Consider the following 20790-nt stretch of genomic DNA (forward strand, 5'->3'; position numbering starts at 1 on the left):
TACATGATTCAGTATTCTTTATGTACTCGATGATGTATAGTTTTATTCATTGTCTTTGCACGTTGATAAGTAGCAAATCAGAATATCAGAAAAGAATGAAGAATATTACCAAAGAATAAAGTGAGAAAAGGAAATCAGAACATGAGTAATGGAGAAAACACAGTAGTGCAGTTTGGTTTACTTACTGAGCAATTAGTGCTCACTTCGTTATTTTACTATTTTGCAGGTACTAGATGATTTACGATCGGGTGGGACATCAAGAAGCGGAGGAGTTTGGCGGCACTGTTCAAGATTACTTTGTGCTTACTAAAGTATATCAGTATTTTGTGTATATATTTATATGAATTAAAATTGGAATTTTCGGATTTTACATTATGTATATATGTTTATAAAAGTTATTTACTGGATTTTATCATATATTTCTCAAAGAATTACTAGCTATACAGTATATTACAGGTTTGGCACAGTGAAAGCAAACAACTTTCCATCTTTGCTCATGCCTCTAGTAGGTTTAAGGGCATCTTGGGTTTTAGGCTTAAATTTAGAGTTGCCCTTGGCTTTTTCTTCGCCCTGTTTACCCTTCCTTTCCATGGTGCAGCATCAACTAGCATCCCTGGTTTGAACTTCTTCATGTCTTTCTCTGTTGTCTTCAGCATATTCAGGAGCTCTAAGAGAGACTTCTCCATTGAATTCATATTAAAGTTCATTATGAATTTGGAGAAGGAGGCAGGCAAGGATTGCATAACCAAGTCTATAGGAAGTTCTGCATCCATAGCAAATCCCAGTTTTTCAAGCTTTTTAATATAGCCAATGATCTTGACTACATGTGGGCTAGCCGTGTTTCCCTCAGACATTCGACATCTGTATAATGCCTTCGACACCTTGTAACATTCATGTTTAGCACGCTTCTGAAAGAGCTCCTTGAGATGTGTGACAATGGAATAAACATCCATATTCTCATGTTGCTCTTGCATATCAGGTGTCAATGATGCTAGCAAAATACATTGTACAATGTCGGCACCATCAAGATACTTTCGATAAGCATCTCTTGCTTCCTGAGCAGACTCAAGTTTAGGCGCTTCTATGATAGGTTCATCAAGGATGTACTGTTAGAAATCGATCTACCCAACACAATGGAAAAACAAAAATTAGATAGATAAATCAATTATCTTTTGCCAGGTCTGGGTATCGATTATATTGTTTACACGTTAAAATTAAAAATCAATATAATAACAAATGTTTGGACGCTCCTTCAAGGCTTTGATTTCACTATCGATTTGAGAATGGAATCGAACGAATGTTGATCCACATGAAGACAATCCGAAGAACCAACCTGTTTTACTAGAACAATGAGATGGCTTCAAGAATCAAAAGAAATATTTTTCTCCAGCAATATGAAGAAAACATGAAGGGGAGAATTTTGGGTAGCTAAGGGTTTTTTTTTTTTTTTTTAATTTAAAAAATTGTTTGAATGTCATTGTGTTTTAATTGAGTTGCACTTATACAGTGCAACTAATTAAAACCCCATTCCACTCAGGAATAGCCATGGGCTCCAACCCTAATCCACCCTTGCAATCAATCAAGCCATAATGGCATTTTAATTTAATACAATTATTATTATTAAAATCAATTAATATATATTAAAATATAATAACATTTAATTAATAATAATTCATTTAAATATATGTGAACATATATTTAAATATAACCTCATTAATTTTAATTTAATATTAAAATTAAATACAGGCAACAACGTTAGCAAATTTAATTGCACTGTGAGATTACCAAAATACCCTTTCATCCTAAAAGACAAAAATACCCATTTCACAAACTGATTCTTAAATTATCTTCTAAGTGTGTGACATGTAGGCTTCTTATCATATTGGCAGTGAGTAGTATCGCTATTAACACCAATTAATCGTCTCACTACATACAGACCAAGACTAGCCCCTAGCAAGGTATCATGGCCACCTAATAGATTCGAATTTAGCGAAATAACTACCTATCAACCGTATAGTTACCTGAAATCAAATCCTTTCATCATATGTTATCTCATCGAGGTTGAGGTACAGAAATAGTGTCAACCTCAGTTATTCTCAATATCTATTTATTCAGATACTAGACCAATGACCAGATTAATAAATTGGATTGAGCAACAACTCAATCCCACCATGGCCACAAATTTGGTGTCATTTCCATTTACTGAATTGTACAGTGAGATAACTTATCCCATACTTGAGAGTGATGAATCCTTTGTCGATCCACCATAGTCTTGACACACTCTTTAATGTAGCCAATCACTACTGTATTGATAGCTTTGAATAGAACTACATTGGGCTAGTGTCAAACTACACCAATCGGTGCACAAGGTACTCTAGTGATCTCAAGTCTAAGGATCACATGCATCACCATTCGTTAGAGGATTTATTCCATAGACACTGGGGTTACCATCCATACGAAATCCTCTAGTGGGTTTGTCTAGTGAACTTCACCTATGCATTGTACCAGGTTGTCGGCTAATAATCCTAGGATTATACTATTTTCTATACGATTTTTGTAGGATTTTCTAATACTTCTTACGAGTTTTGTGCTTGAATTGTTACTTAATTCTACATATTTTATGTTTTACGCAAAAACGTGCAGTTGGAGCAAAACAGAGTAAAAATGAGCTTCTAGACCTGGAATCGAGTGAAATTTAGAAGATCGGGGAAATTCTGATGACTAGAAGCACCCTTGGAGTTTGCTTCTATTGGAGATCAAGAAGATCAAAGATTCAAGTGAAGAAGTAATCGGAGGGAAGTTCTGTAAATTCAGCAAAGAAGATCAGAAGTTCACCGCGGCAAGCTAGCCTCTGGAATCACGGGTCATTTAAACTCAAGTCGATGCCGTCGCAAGATTTTTTCTTCGCCATGGCGAAAACTATAATTTTAAGTTTTTTTTTTTAAAACTCTGTGTTTTTCTTTTATAGTATTGGGTCCTAGGGTTTTTGGCTACTATCTAAGAAAAAGTTAGCTCATTTTGAGAGAGAGGTCGACATTTTAGGAAATAAGGAGAGGAGAAGAAGATTGGAAGAGTTTACGGTCTCCAAATTAGAGAAGTTTTCTTTTCCCTTTCTTCTTTTATGATGTTGAACTTTGATTTTGTTATGTATTTGATGTTTATTTCCATTTTGAACTTGAACTTGAACTAACTCATTTTTGGGTTAGGGTTTTGATGGATCTTTGTTTACAATGATTTAATCTATAATACCTTGTTGTTTTTGGGTTCTATTGGATGGATTAAGTGTTTAATTTTGTTCTTAATGCATTTGATTGTTGGGTTTTTGAATCAAATGAATGTTGAGCATGATGAGACTGAGAAGTGATTCATGTGTTAGCTTCTTGAGATAAACACCATAGATTGAGTGAAAACTAAAGATAGACAAACGCGATCTATGAAATCTTTTTAGGATTGCACATGCTTAAGGGACTTTGAACTATTGAATTTCAATTTGTTGGGTGCAGAAGATTAATAGGGATAAGTAGTAAATTATAGCTTGATAAGGTATATTTTACAACCTAGGGAATCCAATTTGTAATCCTTGCATGTGAACTTGAAGATAATAGGATTATTAGGTTGAATTGGAGTAACTTGGTAAAATCAAAACCCTAACCTCTTTTCTTGAATTGAATTTCATTGTTGAATTGTTTTTATTGTGTTAAATTTAGTTGTCTCTTTTGTTTTGTTCCAATATAGTTTTTAGTAGCTCCCGCAAATCCAACATTTTTGTGTTCTTCAAATAGTTATAAAACTAGGAAAATCGGTACTTAGCACTCAATCCTTGTGGGAACAATACTCTATTCATCATTGTATTACTTTCTATGACTACTGCACTTGTTAAATATGCATGTTTGTGATCTCATGCATCAAGTTTTTGGCACCATTGTCGGGGATTGATTTTGTGTTAATATTGAAGTTTTCTAGTTTTTGCTAAATTGGAGTTTAATTTTCAGTTTTAATTACTTTGGTTTAATTTTTGTTTGCTTGTGATATCACGCTCTTTTTCTTTCCTTTGTAGGTTATGCGAAAAGCAAGAAATCTTCCTATGCTTCCTATTGATCCAGAGATTGAAAGAACTGCAAGAAGACTCATCAAAAAAAGAAGAGAAAGAGAGGTAAGAATCATTGAGATGGCTAAAAATAGAACTTTGAGGGAGTTTTCACTTCCACAATTTGATGGGTGTAGTCCGTGTTAGAGTAGATGCCCTAGAGCCAATCAATTATTGTAGAATTGACTCTTTGTAATAATATTCATTAATCAATAAAAAGGCATTTTATTTTATATCGCGTAAATCATTATTATTGCAATATGTATTGATATATGTCCTTAGAATGGTAGAACCGTGACGAGGGTATCAAGTGTTTCAAATCTTGATAGTGAGAACCCTATGAGCACATATGGTGNAGATGGCTGAAAACTGAACTTTGAGGGAATTTTCCCTTCCACAAGTTGATAGGTGTAGTCTAAGCATTACGAGACCGCCTGTTGAGGTGAATAACTTCGAGATAAAGCCAGCTATAATCCAAATGATTTAGCAATCCGTACAATTTGGGGGTGATCCAAAAGAAGATCCAAATATGCACATAGCCAACATCCTAGAAATCTGTGACACATTCAAGCACAACAAGGTGACAAATAATGCTATTAGATTGCGACTGTTTCCATTCTCATTAAGAGATAAGTCAAAAGGATGGCTAATTTCATTACCCACTAGAACCATCACAACATGGAATGATCTAGCACATAAGTTCTTGTACAAGTATTACCCACCAGCTCTTTCAACAAAGATGAGAAATGACATTACCTCATTTATGAGAATGGAAACAATCGCAATCTAATGACATTACCTCTTTCGACAAAGGCAAAAGGATGGCTAATTTCATGGAATGATCTAGCACATAAGTTCTTGTACAAGTATTACCCACCAGCTCTTTCAACAAAGATGAGAAATGAAATTACTTCTTTCAACAAAGGCAAAAGGATGGCTAATTTCATTATCCACTGGAACCATCACAACATGGAATGATCTAGCACAAAAGGTCTTGTATAAGTATTACCCACCAGCTCTTTCGACAAAGATGAGAAATGACATTACCTCATTTATACAAGGTGACCATGAATCATTATATGAATTATGGGAGAGATTGAAGGAAATGTTTGGGAAGTGTCCACACCACTGTTTTCCTATTTGGATGCAAGTCCAAACGTTCTATTCGAGTTTGCTACCAAATGTTCGAACAATGGTAGATGCAGCAGCTGGAGGAGCTTTACAGAACAAGACACCAGTGGAAGCTCAAGAGTTACTTGAAGTTTTAGCAAGTAACAACTACCAAAGACTAGATGACAAAATACTGTCGAAGGAGTCCATGGGTATTCATGAAGTTGATGCTTACACAACCATTTCAGCCCAACTTGCCACGCTTCAGAAACAAATAGGAGGTATGCATGTTAATTCCATTCAAACACCTCAAGTAACATGTGATTTTTGTGCAGGTAACCATGCGAGCATTAACTGCCAAGTGGGGAACACCTTTGTTTCATCCTCCTCATCATCAGAGCAAGTCAACTGTTTGGTTAGGAATTAGAGACAACAAAACAATCAATTCTCCAACACTTACAATCTTGGTTGCAGAAATCACCCAAACTTATCCTAGGGCTATCAAAACAATCAATTAAATCAAAAGACAGTGCCAAACCATCAACCATGTGAGCAAAGAATGTCAAAATTGGAGGATATGTTTGGGAAATTCATGCAAGATACCACAGATTTTATGAATGAGACGAGGGAAAATTTTAGAAATCAAGGAGAGTCTATTTGAAACTTAGAGGTGCAAATGGGTCAAATTGCTAAAAAGTTGAATGAGAGACCTCAAGGTTCCTTACCAAGTAACACGGTGACAAATCCATGTGAACAAGCAAATGCCATAACTTAAAGAAGTGGAACAGTCTTAGAAAAGGTTGAACCAAAAGGGAAGGATGAGAACTTGCCAAAGAAGAAGGAAGAATTTGAGGAAAAAGTCGATGAAAAGATCATTGTTGAAGAGAAACCAACAAGTCCCAAAAAAGAAGAACCAAAGAATGAAAAGATGCTAAAGCCAAGGAAGGAAAAATTACCATTTCCTAAAATACCACCAGAGTTGGCACACCACACTCCTCTAATTCCTTTTCCTCAGAGATTAAGGAAGAAAACTTAGGATAAGCAGTTTACTAAATTTCTTGACGTTTTCAAAAAATTGTCCATTAACATTCCTTTTGTAGATGCATTGCAGTAGATGTCGAGTTATGCTAAGTTCCTAAAGGAAATTCTTTCAAATAAGAGGAAGCTGGAAGAGGAAGAAATAGTGATGCTTACAGAGGAATGCATCGCCATTTTCCAGAAGAAGCTACCACCAAAGCTCAAAGATCCAAGGAGTTTCACTATCCCTTGCGTCATAAGAGATGTTACATTTGATAGATTTTTGTGTGAATTAGCTGCTAGCATAAATCTAATGCCTTTTTTCTATTTTCAGGAAATTAGGGATTGGTGAAGTGAAGCCTACAATGGTTTCTTTGTAGCTTACGGATAGATTGATCAAGCATCCACGGGGTATTATTGAAGATATGTTAATCAAGGTGGACAAATTCATATTCCTTGCAGATTTTGTGGTATTGGATATGGAGGAAGACAAAGAGATACCGCTCTTTTTGCGAAGACCATTCCTTGCTATGAGAAGAACTCTAATTGATGTTCAAGAAGGAAAACTGATTTTGAGGGTCCAAGATGAAACGGTAACTTTTAATGTGTTTGAGGCCATGAAATTTCCATTAGAATTAGAGTCATGTTTTGGGGTTGATGTGGTTGATAGAGTAGTAAAAGACACATTTGAAGAGATTCATCCTCAACTACCTCTTGAATTATGCATTTCCCAATCCAAAACTACCAAGGAAGATGAGCCAAGGAAGAATGTGTGTGCTAGGTATTTGGAAGCGCTTCCACCAATGAACACCATCTAGGATCCATAATTTGAAGATTTGGATATGAGTAAGGAGAAGGATAAGGCAAAATTGGAAGAATCTCCCAAGCTTGAATTGAAGCCTTGGTGAATCTCAAGTATGTGTATCTTGGTGAATCTTATTCTTTTTTGGTGATTATCAATGCAAACTTAACTAAATTAGAGGAAGAGAAATTGATTCGAGTGTTGAGAGAGCACAAGTCTGCCATTGGATGGACCATTTCAAATATAAAAGGCATTTCTCCATCTTTTTGCATGCACGAAATCCTCATGGAAGATGATATCAAGCCAAGAGTGCAACCACAATGACAATTGAACCCTTCTATGAAAGAAGTGGTAAGGAAAGAGGTGGTAAAACTTTTAGATACAAGAATCATATATCCCATTTCAGACAGTCCTTGGGTGAGTCCTGTGCAAGTGGTTTCAAAGAAAGGAGGCATCATAGTGATGAAAAATGAGAGAAATGAGTCAATCCCGACTAGGATAGTCACGGGTTGGAGGGTGTGTACTGATTATAAAAAATTGAATGAAGCAACAAGGAAGGATCATTTTCCGCTACCATTCATTGACCAGATGTTGGAAAGGCTAGCGAGACATGCTTATTACTATTTCCTAGATGGCTACTCAGGGCATAACCAGATTCCCATTGCTCATGAAGACCAAGAAAAGATGACATTCACATGTCCATATGGTACATATGTGTATAGAATGATGCCCTTTGAATTATGTAATGCACCGGCCACCTTTCAGCGATGCATGATGTCCATATTTAGTGAATTGATGGAACGGTTTCTCAAAGTGTTCATGGATGATTTCTCCATTTTTGGCTCTTCTTTGATGATTGTCTTTCTAACCCTTCTCTTGTTTTGTAGCGATGTTAAGACACAAACCTAGTGTTAAATTGGGAGAAGTGTCACTTTATGGTTCAAGAGGGCATAGTTCTTGGACATCGAATTTCAAGGAAAGGAATTGAAGTGGATCGATCCAAAACTGAAGTGATTGAAAAGATGTCACCTCTAACAAATGTCAAATCTATCCGGAGTTTCTTGGGACATGCAGGGTTTTACAAAAGATTTATCAAGGATTTCTCTAAGATTTCTAAACCCTTTTGCAATTTGTTACTTAAAGATGCACCATTTGATTTTAATGATGATTGCATGCATGCTTTTCAGACTCTTAAGCAATTATTAGTATCTGCATGTTGCGCGATAGGGAGCTTCCATTTGAATTAATGTGTGATGCTAGTGATTATGCGATAGGAGTAGTTTTAAGTCAAAGAAAGAATAAAGTTTTGCATGTGATACAGTATGCTAGTAGAACATTGACTGATGCATAATTGAATTACACTAACACTGAAAAAGAGCTTTTGGCAGCTGTTTATGCATTTGAAAAATTTCGCTCTTATTTGCTAGGTGCCAAAGTCATTATCTACGTAGATCATTCAGCACTCAAGCATCTTTTGGTAAAGCAAAAAGCAAAACCCAGACTCATCTGATAGATTCTACTCCTTTGAGAATTTGATTTGGAAATCTGGGATAAGAAAGGGTCGGAGAATGTGGTGGCAGACCACTTATCAAGGCTTGAGCAACTGAAAAGGGAGGATAAGAAAGAAGTCCAAATTCAAGACACTTTTCTGAATGAACAATTGATGAAAATTGAGAAACACCATGGTATACTGATATTGCAAACTACTTGTCATCTCGAGTGCTTCCGATGGATATAACTCACCAATAAAAGAAGAAGTTCTTTTCTGATTTGAAGTTCTATTTTTTAGAAGAACCTTTTCTGTATAAGCACTGTGCGGATCTGATGATACGCAGGTGTGTGCCGGAAGAAGAAATGGAGAGTATATTGCAGCATTGTCATGAAAAAGAAGTTGGTGGTCACTTTGGGGGAACAAAAACTGTAGCTAAAGTCCTTCAATATGGATTCTATTGGCCAAATTTGTTTAAGGATTCCTTTAGGTTTGCTCAAGAGTGTGAGCAATCTCAAAGGAGTGGGAATATCTCAAGAAGGAATGAAATACCCTTAAACAATATTCTAGTTGTGGAACTTTTTGATGTTTGGGGGATTGACTTCATGGGACCCTTCCCAAATTCATTCGGGAACACCTACATTTTGGTTGCGGTGGACTACGTGTCAAAGTGGGTAAAAGCAGTTGAATTACCTTCCAATAATGCTAAAGTAGTGGTAAGCTTTGTTAGGAAAAATATCTTCTCTCGATTTGGAGTACCATGGGCTATCATAAGTGACAGAGGGACGCACTTTTGTAATTGGCAATTTGAAGCTCTATTTGGAAAATATGAAGTGACACATTGAGTGGCTACACCTTACCATCCTTAAACAAGTGGACAAGTTGAATTGTCAAACAGGGAATTAAAGAAAATTCTAGAGAAGATGGTAAATACATCAAGGAAGATTGGTCACGGAAGTTAGATGATACACTGTGGGCATACCGGATAGCATTTAAAACACCAACTGGAATGTCCCCATATCGTCTTGTGTTTGGTAAAGCATGCCACTTGCCTGTGGAATTGGAGCATAGGGCTTATTGGGCAGTAAAAATGTTGAATATGGATTTACAAGCAGTTGGAGAAGAAAGAATGCTTCAACTAAATGAATTGGATGGGTTTCGCCATCAAGCATATGAAAATGTAAAGATTTATAAGGAGAAAACCAAAATGTGGCATGACAAGCATATAATGAAGAAGAACTTTCAAGTGAGTCAGAAATTTTTGCTCTACAACTCAAGACTTAGGCTTTTTCCCAGAAAACTTAAGTCAAGATGGTCGGGACCCTTCATAGTTACTAAGGTTTATCCATATGGAGCGGTTGAGATTTCTGATGAACAAAAAGGCACTTTTAAGGTCAATGGGCAGAGACTGAAGCCATACATTGATGGAGCTTTGAGTTGCAAGACATTGCCCATCATGCTTGACATTCCAGAATGAGATCCGAGGAGAAAGTCAAGCTTTCGACTATAAACAAGCACTTCTTAAGAGGCAACCCAAGAGTTTTCATTTTTAGTTGTTTTACATGTTGTTTATGGCTTTTTTTTTTTTTTTTTTTTTTGACTTAGGAAATGCTTAAGCGATCAAGTATAGATAAGTCATGATCGCTTAAGAGATAGCCTACGTCGCTTAAACGACCAAGGCCAATTTGCTTCTTTTCTCCTCAATCTTTTGATATTGTGAACATTTGAGTGAGAAATTATATTCCATAATGTGAAATGAGTGAGAAATTATATCTTTCGAAAAATACATATTTGTGAAATGAGGTACGTTTCTACTAACATGTCACACTAGTGTGCTATGACATTTCTCCATGTGTCATAGGGTTGTTAGTCACATATCGTAGCTATTATATTTTGATGTTGTGAATGTCCTAGGTTTAAATTAACGGGTAATAATCTTCTTAAATGGCCTTAATAAGTGTTGATGGAATTAGGTTGTCAAATAATCCTCCATAAATGGCCTTAATATATTTAATAACTGATGTCGCTTAAGCGATCAAGGCTAATTTGCTTCTTTTCTCCCGAATCTTGTGATGTTGTGAACATCCCAAGTTGACATTAACATTACTTAATATGGGGTTGTCAAATAATCCATATAAAAAAAAAAAGATTGCTTAAGCGATGTATCTCCCATTTAAGCGATCCAGTATATATAAGCCTTGATCGCTCAAGCGATAGCCCACATTACTTAAGCGACCAAGGCTAATTTATGTCTAAATAACCCTCAAGTACACAATAGCTTAAGCAATGCAACTCTCTCTTAAGTGATCCAGCGTATATAAGTCTTGGTCGCTTAAGCGATAGCCCACATCGCTTAAGCGACCAAGGCTAATTTGTGTCTAAATAATCCGCAAGTACACGATCGCTTAAGCAATGTAGCTCTCGCTTAAGCGATCCAGCATATATAAGCCTTGATCACTTAAGCGATAGCCCACATTGCTTAAGCGACCAAGGCTAATCTATGTCTATATAATCCTTAAGTACACGATCGCATAAGTGATGTCAACTCTCGCTTAAGCGATCCAATATAGTTACTTGATCGCTTAAGCGATAGCCTTTATCGCTTAAACGACCAAGGCTAATTTGATAATCTCATAAAGTACTCATCAAAACCATTAAAATTGTTTTTTGATTCACTAATAAGTGTTCAACAAATTAAGAGAAAAACTGATACAACAGCAGCCTAAAAATTTGTCAACCAAGATCCTCACTCACAAAACAATCAATTAAGAGAAAAACTGAGGAAATTATACTTTCAGTCCCTACTCTAAAGATTCAATGGATCTTGCCAACCCTTTCTAACTAAATACTCTTTCTACTGCTAAAAAAACACAGCCAAATCTATTCCATGCTTTGTATCTCTAATAGCTTCAGATGCCTTCCTTTCTTCCTCCCTTCGTTGCTTCAAAGTTTTTGAACCATTAATAGACAAATCGCCAGACTTGTAGAAAAAGCAATGTCAAATTCCTCATCATAATAGAAAAAAAAAGACATGAACCATGAGGCTTGGAAGGAGTATGCAACTAACTCTTGTTTGCTTGACAGATTCTTGTTTCTTGCTAGCATAATGTACAAGAGAGATGATGAAGGCAAGCCCTGCAGGGCTGGCTGTGCATGGACAACCCTGTAATATGCAGGGCAAGCCTCCAGCCCCCCTATTCCACTTTCTTTTCCAACAAAAGCCATCCAACCTACCATAAACAACCTCCCTAAGGCCTCCTTAGGGCCTCCCTTTGCTTCTCTAAGCCTTTGGAAGCCCAAAACACCCACTCTTCCAATGCTCTCCAACTGCACGACGAAATGCAAAAATGACCTTAACGACAAACACCAATCAAATATCCCTAAATTGGCACCAACAACTAATATTCATAAAATATATAGATTATTACCTGTTCTTCCACCTCCTCGCTAGAATTTGCACTGGGTCCTCCTCTTCATTTTCAATTTCGAATCTTGTTGTCCCTTCTTCTGCCGGTGAGGTGTCTTCTATCAGCACTGTTTCCTCTATTGATAGGGTATCCTCTATCAGTAGAGCAACTTCAGTCATCAAAAGTTGCTCCACCGTAACCCATTTCTTCTCCATTTTTGGTAGACCCAGTGGTGCCTACAATTTGGGGAATGTATGGGTTTTTTTTAGTTTTTTTTAGGATCTCAGCCATTGTAACTTAACCGGGAATGGCAAGGGATGGAAAAAATGCAAAGAGAAAAGAAATTGAGAAATGGCAAAAAATTGGAAGAAAAAAAGAAAGAGAGGAAGGTGTTTGAATCATGTTTTGAGAAAGAGAAACTGAGAGGAATGTGTTTTGCCTTTCAAATTTTAAACCAACTTCTTTTTATTATACTTTAACTCACAAACGTTTAAATCTTTTTACCCTAACCCTTTTTGCTGCTTTAATTATGCTTAAGTGTGCTAGGTCAGATTTTTAAACCCAAAAAAAAAATCAAAAACCTTTTCAAGGTTATATTCTCAATTCAAAACTTCGGAAGGCATATCAGTTAAATTTCCTCATATGTAAATGTGTTTGTATTAGTGTGAAAAAGAAGAGCTCAATGAAGGTTGGGAAAACGTTGAGTGAAAAAAAAAAATTAAAAAAAATAGGGCATGTTTTTGTTTGTGTGAATGATGAGAAAGAACGAGGATTTAAGTCTCTTAATTCCTTTCTTTCATAAACCCATACCCTAGCCTAACGTTACAACCTTTATAAAGACCTTTTGATCCAATGTAGAGTGAATTGCTACACTAGTGAAGAGTGGTTTGAAAAGTGATCCTATGGAGTTTGATTCCATGATTCATATTTGAGTCATAACCCGAATAATTGAGATCAAAATTTTGTCTGTGAATGTTATGCATAAAATCATCCAACTTTTTAGACTAATGGTTTGAGGTTGTATGGATGTTCTAGGGTCGATAGCAAAAATGGAATTGATGTTTGCATTGTTTGTGGGTTTAGGTGATTTTTAATAATTCTATTTTGTTATGTGTACATGCGATTTTTGAGACAACTTTATGAATTGATTCAAGAATTTTTGTTAGTCTTTGTTTTTATTATTGGAGTCTAGGCTAGGTTTAGTGTGGATGTTTGTAGGTATCATCAATGGAAACCCTCACGAGACTACAACTCATCCAACTAGGCGCGCCTAGGGGTTTAAAGGCTTGTTGTATAGGCTAAATGCAATCATGTCAATCTACGAAAGTGATTTAGGATAGTTTAAATATAGGTTTTAATTGTTTGTTTTATTTTCAAGCTTAAGGACATGTTTTATCGCTTAGTTTGCTAGGGACTAGTTGAGGGTTGTGATAAGAGCTTGAAAATACGTGTTTAATTGGTGATTCAATTAGATTATTTGTGGGAAAATTAGTTTAAATTGTGAAATTTGAGTTAATTATTTCATAAATACCTTTTATGGGATCACATGTGTATTTTGAGTATTTTTAGGTTATAAATGATATTTTAATGAAGAAGAATGATGTTGATGAATTGGTGATGGCTAGGAACAAACGGATCAAGAATCGGAGTTGAAACGAGAAAGTTAGGGTGCTTTGAAGATGAGATTCGAATCCTGGAATTTCTTCAAGGATGAACATGCTTTAGAGTTTTGATCATAACTTTAGCTGTAGAAATCAGAATTGGATGATTCTTGTGGCGTTCAAAAGCTTATTTAGTGAGCTACAATTTTTTGTGTTCATCAAATTTGGAATATTTCAGACTCGTTGTATGGGAAGAACGACTGCCGTAGCTATCATTTATGTCGCTACAGCAATGGAGAGCGAGCTTGTATGGGCTGTGTAAAGTCTGGTCTGAATTTCACCTATTTTAGTTGTATTAAACTTTTTCCTATTCAAACCACAAAACCTATCACTATAAAGAAAAGTATTTAGTTAGTTTTAGAGGAGATTGGAAGGAAAAAGAAACTAGAGAATAAAGAGGAGTCGTAATTGGGAAGATCAAAGCACCCATTCTTGGAGTTTTGGATCATCAATTAGAGGAGTTTTCTTTTACTCTTTTCTTTATCTCATGTTTATTATTTTTACAATGGTTGTTTATTTTCATTCAATTATGAACTAAATGAAGTTTTTAGGGCTAAGAAGTAGCCCAATTTATGAATATGTATTGATGGATTTTTGTTAATATTTGTTACGCTTATCTTTTCTAAGTTTTATTATGGTTCTTAAGCTTCAATTCTTTTAGGCCTGAGAGTTGATTGATTTAATAGACTAGGTTGAGATCAAGAGATGACATCTAGTTAGTCTAATGTAATAAAACCATAGATTGAGCGAACGCTAGAGATAGGTTACAGCGATCTATGAGGCTTTGGTAAACTCCATAGAGCTTAATGATCTCTTAAGACTTAAATCCAATTTAGGGATATCTTGGGTTAGTAATAGAGGGTTAATCCAGTAATTGTTCAAGAGAAAGTTATTTGAATCATAGGGAGTTTGGCCTATAGAGGAAGCTTAACATTGTTAGTATTAATTGTCAATACATAGTAAATTGGTGTGAAATCTATGCCCTAGGTTTAGTCATATTGTTTTACAAGCAACTTTTCTGTTCGATTTGGGATTTGTTTTCAGTAGTTTTTAGTTTTAGAACTGTTAGTTTTAATTATTTCATCTTATATAATTTTGGTTAGTCAAAGAGTAATAGGATAGTTTATTTTGGTACTTAGTAACTAGTAATTCTCTAGTGTTCGACATTCGTTTACTCAAACTATATTACTTGTACGATTCCATACATTTGTGGACCACCCCTATCACAACTAAAGCAATAAAGCTAAACGTGTTGGTGCATTGCCTTAACTAAACCAAAATTCCCGAGCCTTGGGAAATTTGCACGTCAACCTAGGTAATTAAATCACAAGAGGACTTTCAATTTAAAAACCGACTTTCTTCAATCCAATGCTCCTTCTTCTTTATCAGTACTCTAATTAAAAATTAATTTAACCTTTACATCAATAATGAGAAACCTCGATTTACATTCAAGGGGAGTAAGATGAGAGAAAGAATTACAAGAGATTAAAAGAAAGGCAAGGCATCCAAGCCTTATTTAAATTGAAATTACAATCCACAAATTTAACTAGGTCTAAAGGAAAATGCAACCAACACCATGCAATTTCATCTCAAGAATATGCATATAACAATCAATCAAAAACAGCAATCTTTGATTACCCCTTTATGTTTTACCTTATTACGTTTGTACCCGAGAAGTTGTAAACTTTTTAGTTTAGTCCCTTATTGCTGGGTCTCTCCAAATTTGGCCTCCAGAATGACTATAACATGCATCAACAATATGTATAAATTCCGGACCAACTCTATGTGCACCAACGCCTAAAATGAGGCCCTCCTACACCAACGCATAAGCTACCCAAAGCAGCAGTTTTTACGTGCACCAACACACATGGGCAGCAGCGTTAAAGACTTGATAAACATGCATCAACGTGTTAACAATATACTGGTGCAACCATGAATCCGTTATGGTCTATCTATGAATATGCTGTGAGTTAACATGCACCATTGTCGACTGACTGGAAATAGACTAAAACCCACTACTACAATAGTCCAAAAACTAATGTAAGTCCACCGTAATGATTCTCACACATGCCAAAACACGTGATTTTTTTAATAGCTCAAAAACGAGCACCATAGTGTAAATGGGAGCGATTTCCCCTAAGGAAAATCATAGGCTGCCAGAACAAGACAGTTGGGCATAAAAACGCTCAACATGTCAAACACTTGAGTGAAAACTCAGAGTGAAGAACAAGGCTACATGGGTAAACATATAACCATCAAGTCTGATTCATTCGGGGTAGCGAACAACTCAGGGCAACCATCATACACAACAGCATTACGACAAATGTGACGACAGTCCCGCGTTTCACAACCTGGGGTTGTTGGGGACAGGGGTTTTGTGACTAAGCACTCAAACCCTAAATACCCTAAAGGGTATTCACCAAGATTGTGTCAGGGAACACACGGCCATCCCCTCCACCACGCATAGCGCACACTCGCGTGCATTTGGTTGCTCCAACGTTGCTTTACTCTTGCGGTAGCAGTAACTGTGCATTGGAGTAGTTGTTGCACGTTGCTACTACCCCTTTGTCATGGCACTGTCATGAGCCTCCAGCCACTACAGCTAGCACCACCACACATGGTGGTGCTTAGGGTTCCAACATTTTTCTCTAATTTCTCCAAAAATCAAATCCAAGACAATAGATTTCAATATTTCCAAACACAACAAACAATCCAAGTTTCATTTCAATTAATCCAAATAAAAATCAATCAAAACAAAACCCTAAATATGCAATCGTCAAATCACATACTTGCAGCATAAAATCAAATCACCGAAAACTCATATAAGGGGCTCTGATGCCACTAATAGCATTTTAATCAAAGATAAACATAGCGGAAAACAAAAAAATTGTCGATTAAACACTCTAAGCCCCAAAATCCAAATATGAGTATAACGATGTTCATATGCTACAAACTAAACAAGACCCATGAATGATTTAGAGTCTTACCAACGTTTGAAGGCTCCACCTCTTTTTCAGGACCCAGATGAAAAACACTCACGATCTAAGTGTAAGATCGAACAACCGATATCCACACAAAGGGAAGATTCAACACAAGAGATTTACTATATCTTTATGTAAGCTCTAATAAAGATGAGTGGGATTAAGGTTGAGAGAAAAAATCTCTCAATGAACCTATGCTCTCCATGGCCAACAGAAGAAATGAGAGAGTGATCTTTGATTTTTAGGGAAAAGTGCCCCTTTATAGGGTTTCCTTAAAAATCCCTTGAAGGCTTATTTACCATAGTGACCTTCCACTATTTAAATCATTAGTGTCCATGATTCTAGAACAAAATCATATCCCGGGTATTGAGCCGTTATTATTTTTATTTTTTAATAACGTTCTTTCAATATTTAAAACATATATACACTGATATATACATTTAAATATTAACAGTTTATTTATTTACAATATATATACAAAAATATACATATTTAAATAAATAACCAATCTTACATATTAAATCCAATAGGCGATTGGATCCAAGCAACAACCATTCCAGCAAATTCAATTGCTTTGTAAGATTTACCAAAATACCCCTTCGTCAACAGATGAAGAAAATGCCCCTCACATCTTATCTTCTTTGGATTGCCTTTTATGTGTGTGCCCCAAAGGCTCCTCATCATGCTGGTAGTGTGTAATATTGCGATCGACACCCAATCAATCATCTCATTACACACATACCAAGATTGACCCTTAGTAAGGCATTAGGGCCACTCGACAGATTCGGATTCAGAGTAATTCGTAACCTATCAACAGTATGGTTACTATGCAATCAAATCTTTTCATCATCAATTATCTCATCAAGGTTTGAAGCATAGAAGTAATATCAGCTTCAAGTATAAACCACCTTGACCTATTCAGATTCGGTTATTGGACCAATCGACCAATCGAATTTCAACTCGATTCCACCGTGGCCACAAATTCCAAGGTCATTGTCCTTCATCGGAATCTCACCGAGATAATATCTCCTGTACACAGGAGTGATGAATCCTTTGTCGATCCACCATAGTCATGATGTACTTCTCGATGTAGACAGTCACTCCTATACTGATAACCCTCTCAATATTACATTTGGTAAATGTCAAACTACACCAATAGGTACACACAGCGCTTCGGTGATATCAAATCCGAGGACCACATGCACCACCATCTGTTAGAGAATGTATTCCATGGAAACTGGTGCTACCATGTATATGGAATCCTTTGATGGGTCAGTTTGGTGAACTCGTGAATAACAAGCACCCATGTGCCACACCAAGTTGTCACTAAACAACCTTGACATTTAAGATCAGTCACTATCTTCTTGTAGGGTCGTTCAATGCTATGATAGCCTTACCATATTATTTGTGCCCTAGGTCAGGATAATACCCCGGCTATAGATGTTTCTAGAATGGCCACCATAAGTGATCATAGGGATCTCACAATCAAGACTAATCACTGCTTGATTCCCTCGTCACGGTTCAACCACTCTAAGGGCATATATTAATACATACATATGAAATATGCTTTACATAATATAATCAATGCCTTTTATATATTGAATATTCATGATCCACAAAGTCAACATACAACAATATGATCGACTCAAGGGCACCTAGTCTAACATAATGCAGTCTATACAAGTATCAAAGTCGATAAAGTCAAGAGTTTCAAGAATCCCAACATTTACCAACCTTTTAATCTTGTCCATAGAGATGTTTCCTAATCTCCAATGCCACAGAAAGGAAAAGTTTTCATTTATAATTGTATGTTTAATACCACCACTAGCATGTGAAGTCATCAAACTATAAAGAACATTATCACTTAAATGATTTTTAAAGAAACCATCATCCATAGTACTAGATCCAACAACAAATGAGTTCTTAAATAAAGTAAAAGAACTCCCAGAAAAGTTGAAAGAGTGTCCACATGCTACAAGTCTAGAAACAAAAATTAAATTCCTAGAAAAATTAGGAATATAAAAGGTTCGTTCTAAATCCAAAACAAAATTAGTACCTAAAATAAGTCTGTAAATTCCAATAGCTTCCACATGTGAAGGCATACTATTTCCTGAATGGATGCTACATTCACTTCGTTTTGGTTTCCTTTGGTTTAGTAAACCCTACATGGTATTAGAAACATGGACTATAGAACCATAATCAATTCACAATCATTATGAGAAACACAAATCATATTAGATTCATAACATACAAGAGATTTGAGTTACCTTTCTTGTCGGAAAAGTAACCCGCCCGGCCCGACCCGACCAGGCCCGCAACGGGTTACTGATTTTGGCGAGCCACTCCTAACCCGACCGCCAACAAAGGCAGGCCTGGTTAGGCTCGCCATTTTTTGGGGATTGGCTGGCCCAGCCCGGCCCGCCAACCCTAACCCGTCGGGTTAGGCTGCGGGGCGGGCCGGGTTAGCCCACTTTTTTTATTTTTGATTTTATTTTGTTTTGTTTAGTTAACTTTTCAAATGAATAATTAAAATTTATAAATGAATAAATGTAATTGTTTTTAGTTGACTTTTCCAATATCAATAATTCAATTAAATTAATTTTTTTTTTTTGTTTGTTAACATTTCAAATATTAATTCAATTTTAATACAATAAAATTGTAATATAAGAAAAATTAGATTTATTCATTTATCAAAAAATAAAATAAGAAATTATAACAGTTATTGTCTCGTTAAAAACCTCACCAAGAAAAACCCAATGGGACAAAAACTTGGTAAAGAAAAAAGAGTGCAATAATTGACAATTAATTTACAAGTTACAATTTACAAAACAACTAATTTGGGGGTGGTTGACTAGGACCTCCCTCATCCGTATCATCTACATTACAAAATTGAAATGATTCTATTAAAGTATCATCGATAACCTCGTATTGATCTTGATGGTGAGACCGTTCCCAATCTCGAAGACATGTGAGGACTTCAATCATTTTTGGAGAAAGTTTAGTCCTCCTTTCATTTAAAATTCTTCCACTTGCACTAAATGTTGTTCGGATGAGATGGTTGAGACAGGAACAGCAAAAAATCCAAGGCAAGTCCTGATAATACTGGAAAAATACATTTTCTGGCTTTCCAATATTCTAAGACATCAAAGTTGGCTCTCTGTTGTGGATCTACTGGTAACATTTCAAGGGTTGCCAAATATTGTTGAATCTCATTACTCTGTGACTGCATGGAGGACAGTATATTAGTTGTTGTTGTTGGTGGTGGTGCTTCTGAAGAGGAGGTTGTGCTTCGGATTCGGGTCCTTTCGGCCTATTCAGTGCACTCCAAGAGTAGAAGTCTTCATTTGTTTCTTCTGATGCAACTTCCCTGGATATTTCGCCTTTTTGCTGGTTCCCATACCTGTTTTCATATTGAAAATATACTTCTGCAAGACAATTTTTTACCTCTCCTATTTTATTAGCATATGCTTCGGTTTGTAAATTTTCACTTAAATTGTCTAAACCATTTTCTAAACCTGCTAATTTAATTCTAGGATCAAATATAGCACCTAAACAATAAAGAAAAGGAATGGGTTCCAATATTTAAAAAAAAAATTCCATTGCCTTTATTGGTTCCTTTAAAATTTCATTGTTTTTGTTTTTTGTAAATAACTCTGAAATTTTTATAATTGTATGTATTACCAATGGACTAGTAGGATAATACACACCAGAAAGTTATAAAGTGGATTGGTAAAAAATTTTAAGAAAAGAATGAAATATTTTAGCTATATGCCAATCATTTTCTACCAAATAATGAGGATCTCTATTATTTGCTACAAAATAAATAATTAAATTTGCATAAAGTAAACATGAATCAAGCATTAAATAAGTACTATTCCATCTAACAGGCATGTCTAATGCAAAAGTTCTAGGAGACATATTTGATTTTATACAAGCATCTTGAAATTCAGCATTTCTTTTATTACTACCAGTAATCCAAGCTAAACAATCCCTAATTCTATCAATTCTTTAATTGTTTTCATACCACTTTTCACAATTATTCAAATTGTTATAAAAAGGATAATTACTTTGAAAAAAATCTATAGCTGTAGTATTAGCACTTGCATTATCTAAAGTTAAACTTATCACTTTATTAACAATATCATAATCTTCTAAAACTTCAACAATTTTATTATAAATTTGTTGACCACTATGATCCACATCCATTAATCTAAATCCTAATAAAGATTTATTTAA

At 35.7% G+C, this 20790-nt stretch overlaps 1 protein-coding gene and 1 non-coding gene across 2 annotated transcripts; both read right to left on the bottom strand.

Annotated features, from left to right (window-relative positions):
• Positions 1 to 494: 494 nt before the first annotated feature.
• Positions 495 to 1547, bottom strand: LOC116138702. The gene is made up of 2 exons (XM_031424386.1): positions 1524 to 1547; positions 495 to 1106 (listed from the first exon to the last, which is right to left on the bottom strand). The coding sequence occupies exons 1-2, from the start codon at positions 1545 to 1547 to the stop codon at positions 495 to 497; spliced, it is 636 nt and encodes a 211-aa protein (XP_031280246.1).
• Positions 1548 to 5114: 3567 nt separating this feature from the next.
• LOC116138764 lies at positions 5115 to 5221 on the bottom strand. Its single transcript, XR_004129343.1, has one exon. It is a non-coding gene; the product is annotated as a small nucleolar RNA R71 (small nucleolar RNA).
• Positions 5222 to 20790: the final 15569 nt, after the last annotated feature.

This window comes from Pistacia vera, unplaced genomic scaffold, assembly GCF_008641045.1.
Source record: "Pistacia vera cultivar Batoury unplaced genomic scaffold, PisVer_v2 Contig343, whole genome shotgun sequence".
NCBI lineage: Eukaryota > Viridiplantae > Streptophyta > Magnoliopsida > Sapindales > Anacardiaceae > Pistacia > Pistacia vera.

Bases quoted from the DNA above. Each gene is read 5' to 3' on its own strand.
- LOC116138702 (XM_031424386.1), bottom strand. From the start codon at position 1,547: ATGGCTATTCCTGAGTGGAATGGG. The intron at 1,107-1,523 runs GTTTTAATTAGT...GATTTCTAACAG, and splicing joins CTATTCCTGAGTGGAATGGG to TACATCCTTGATGAACCTAT.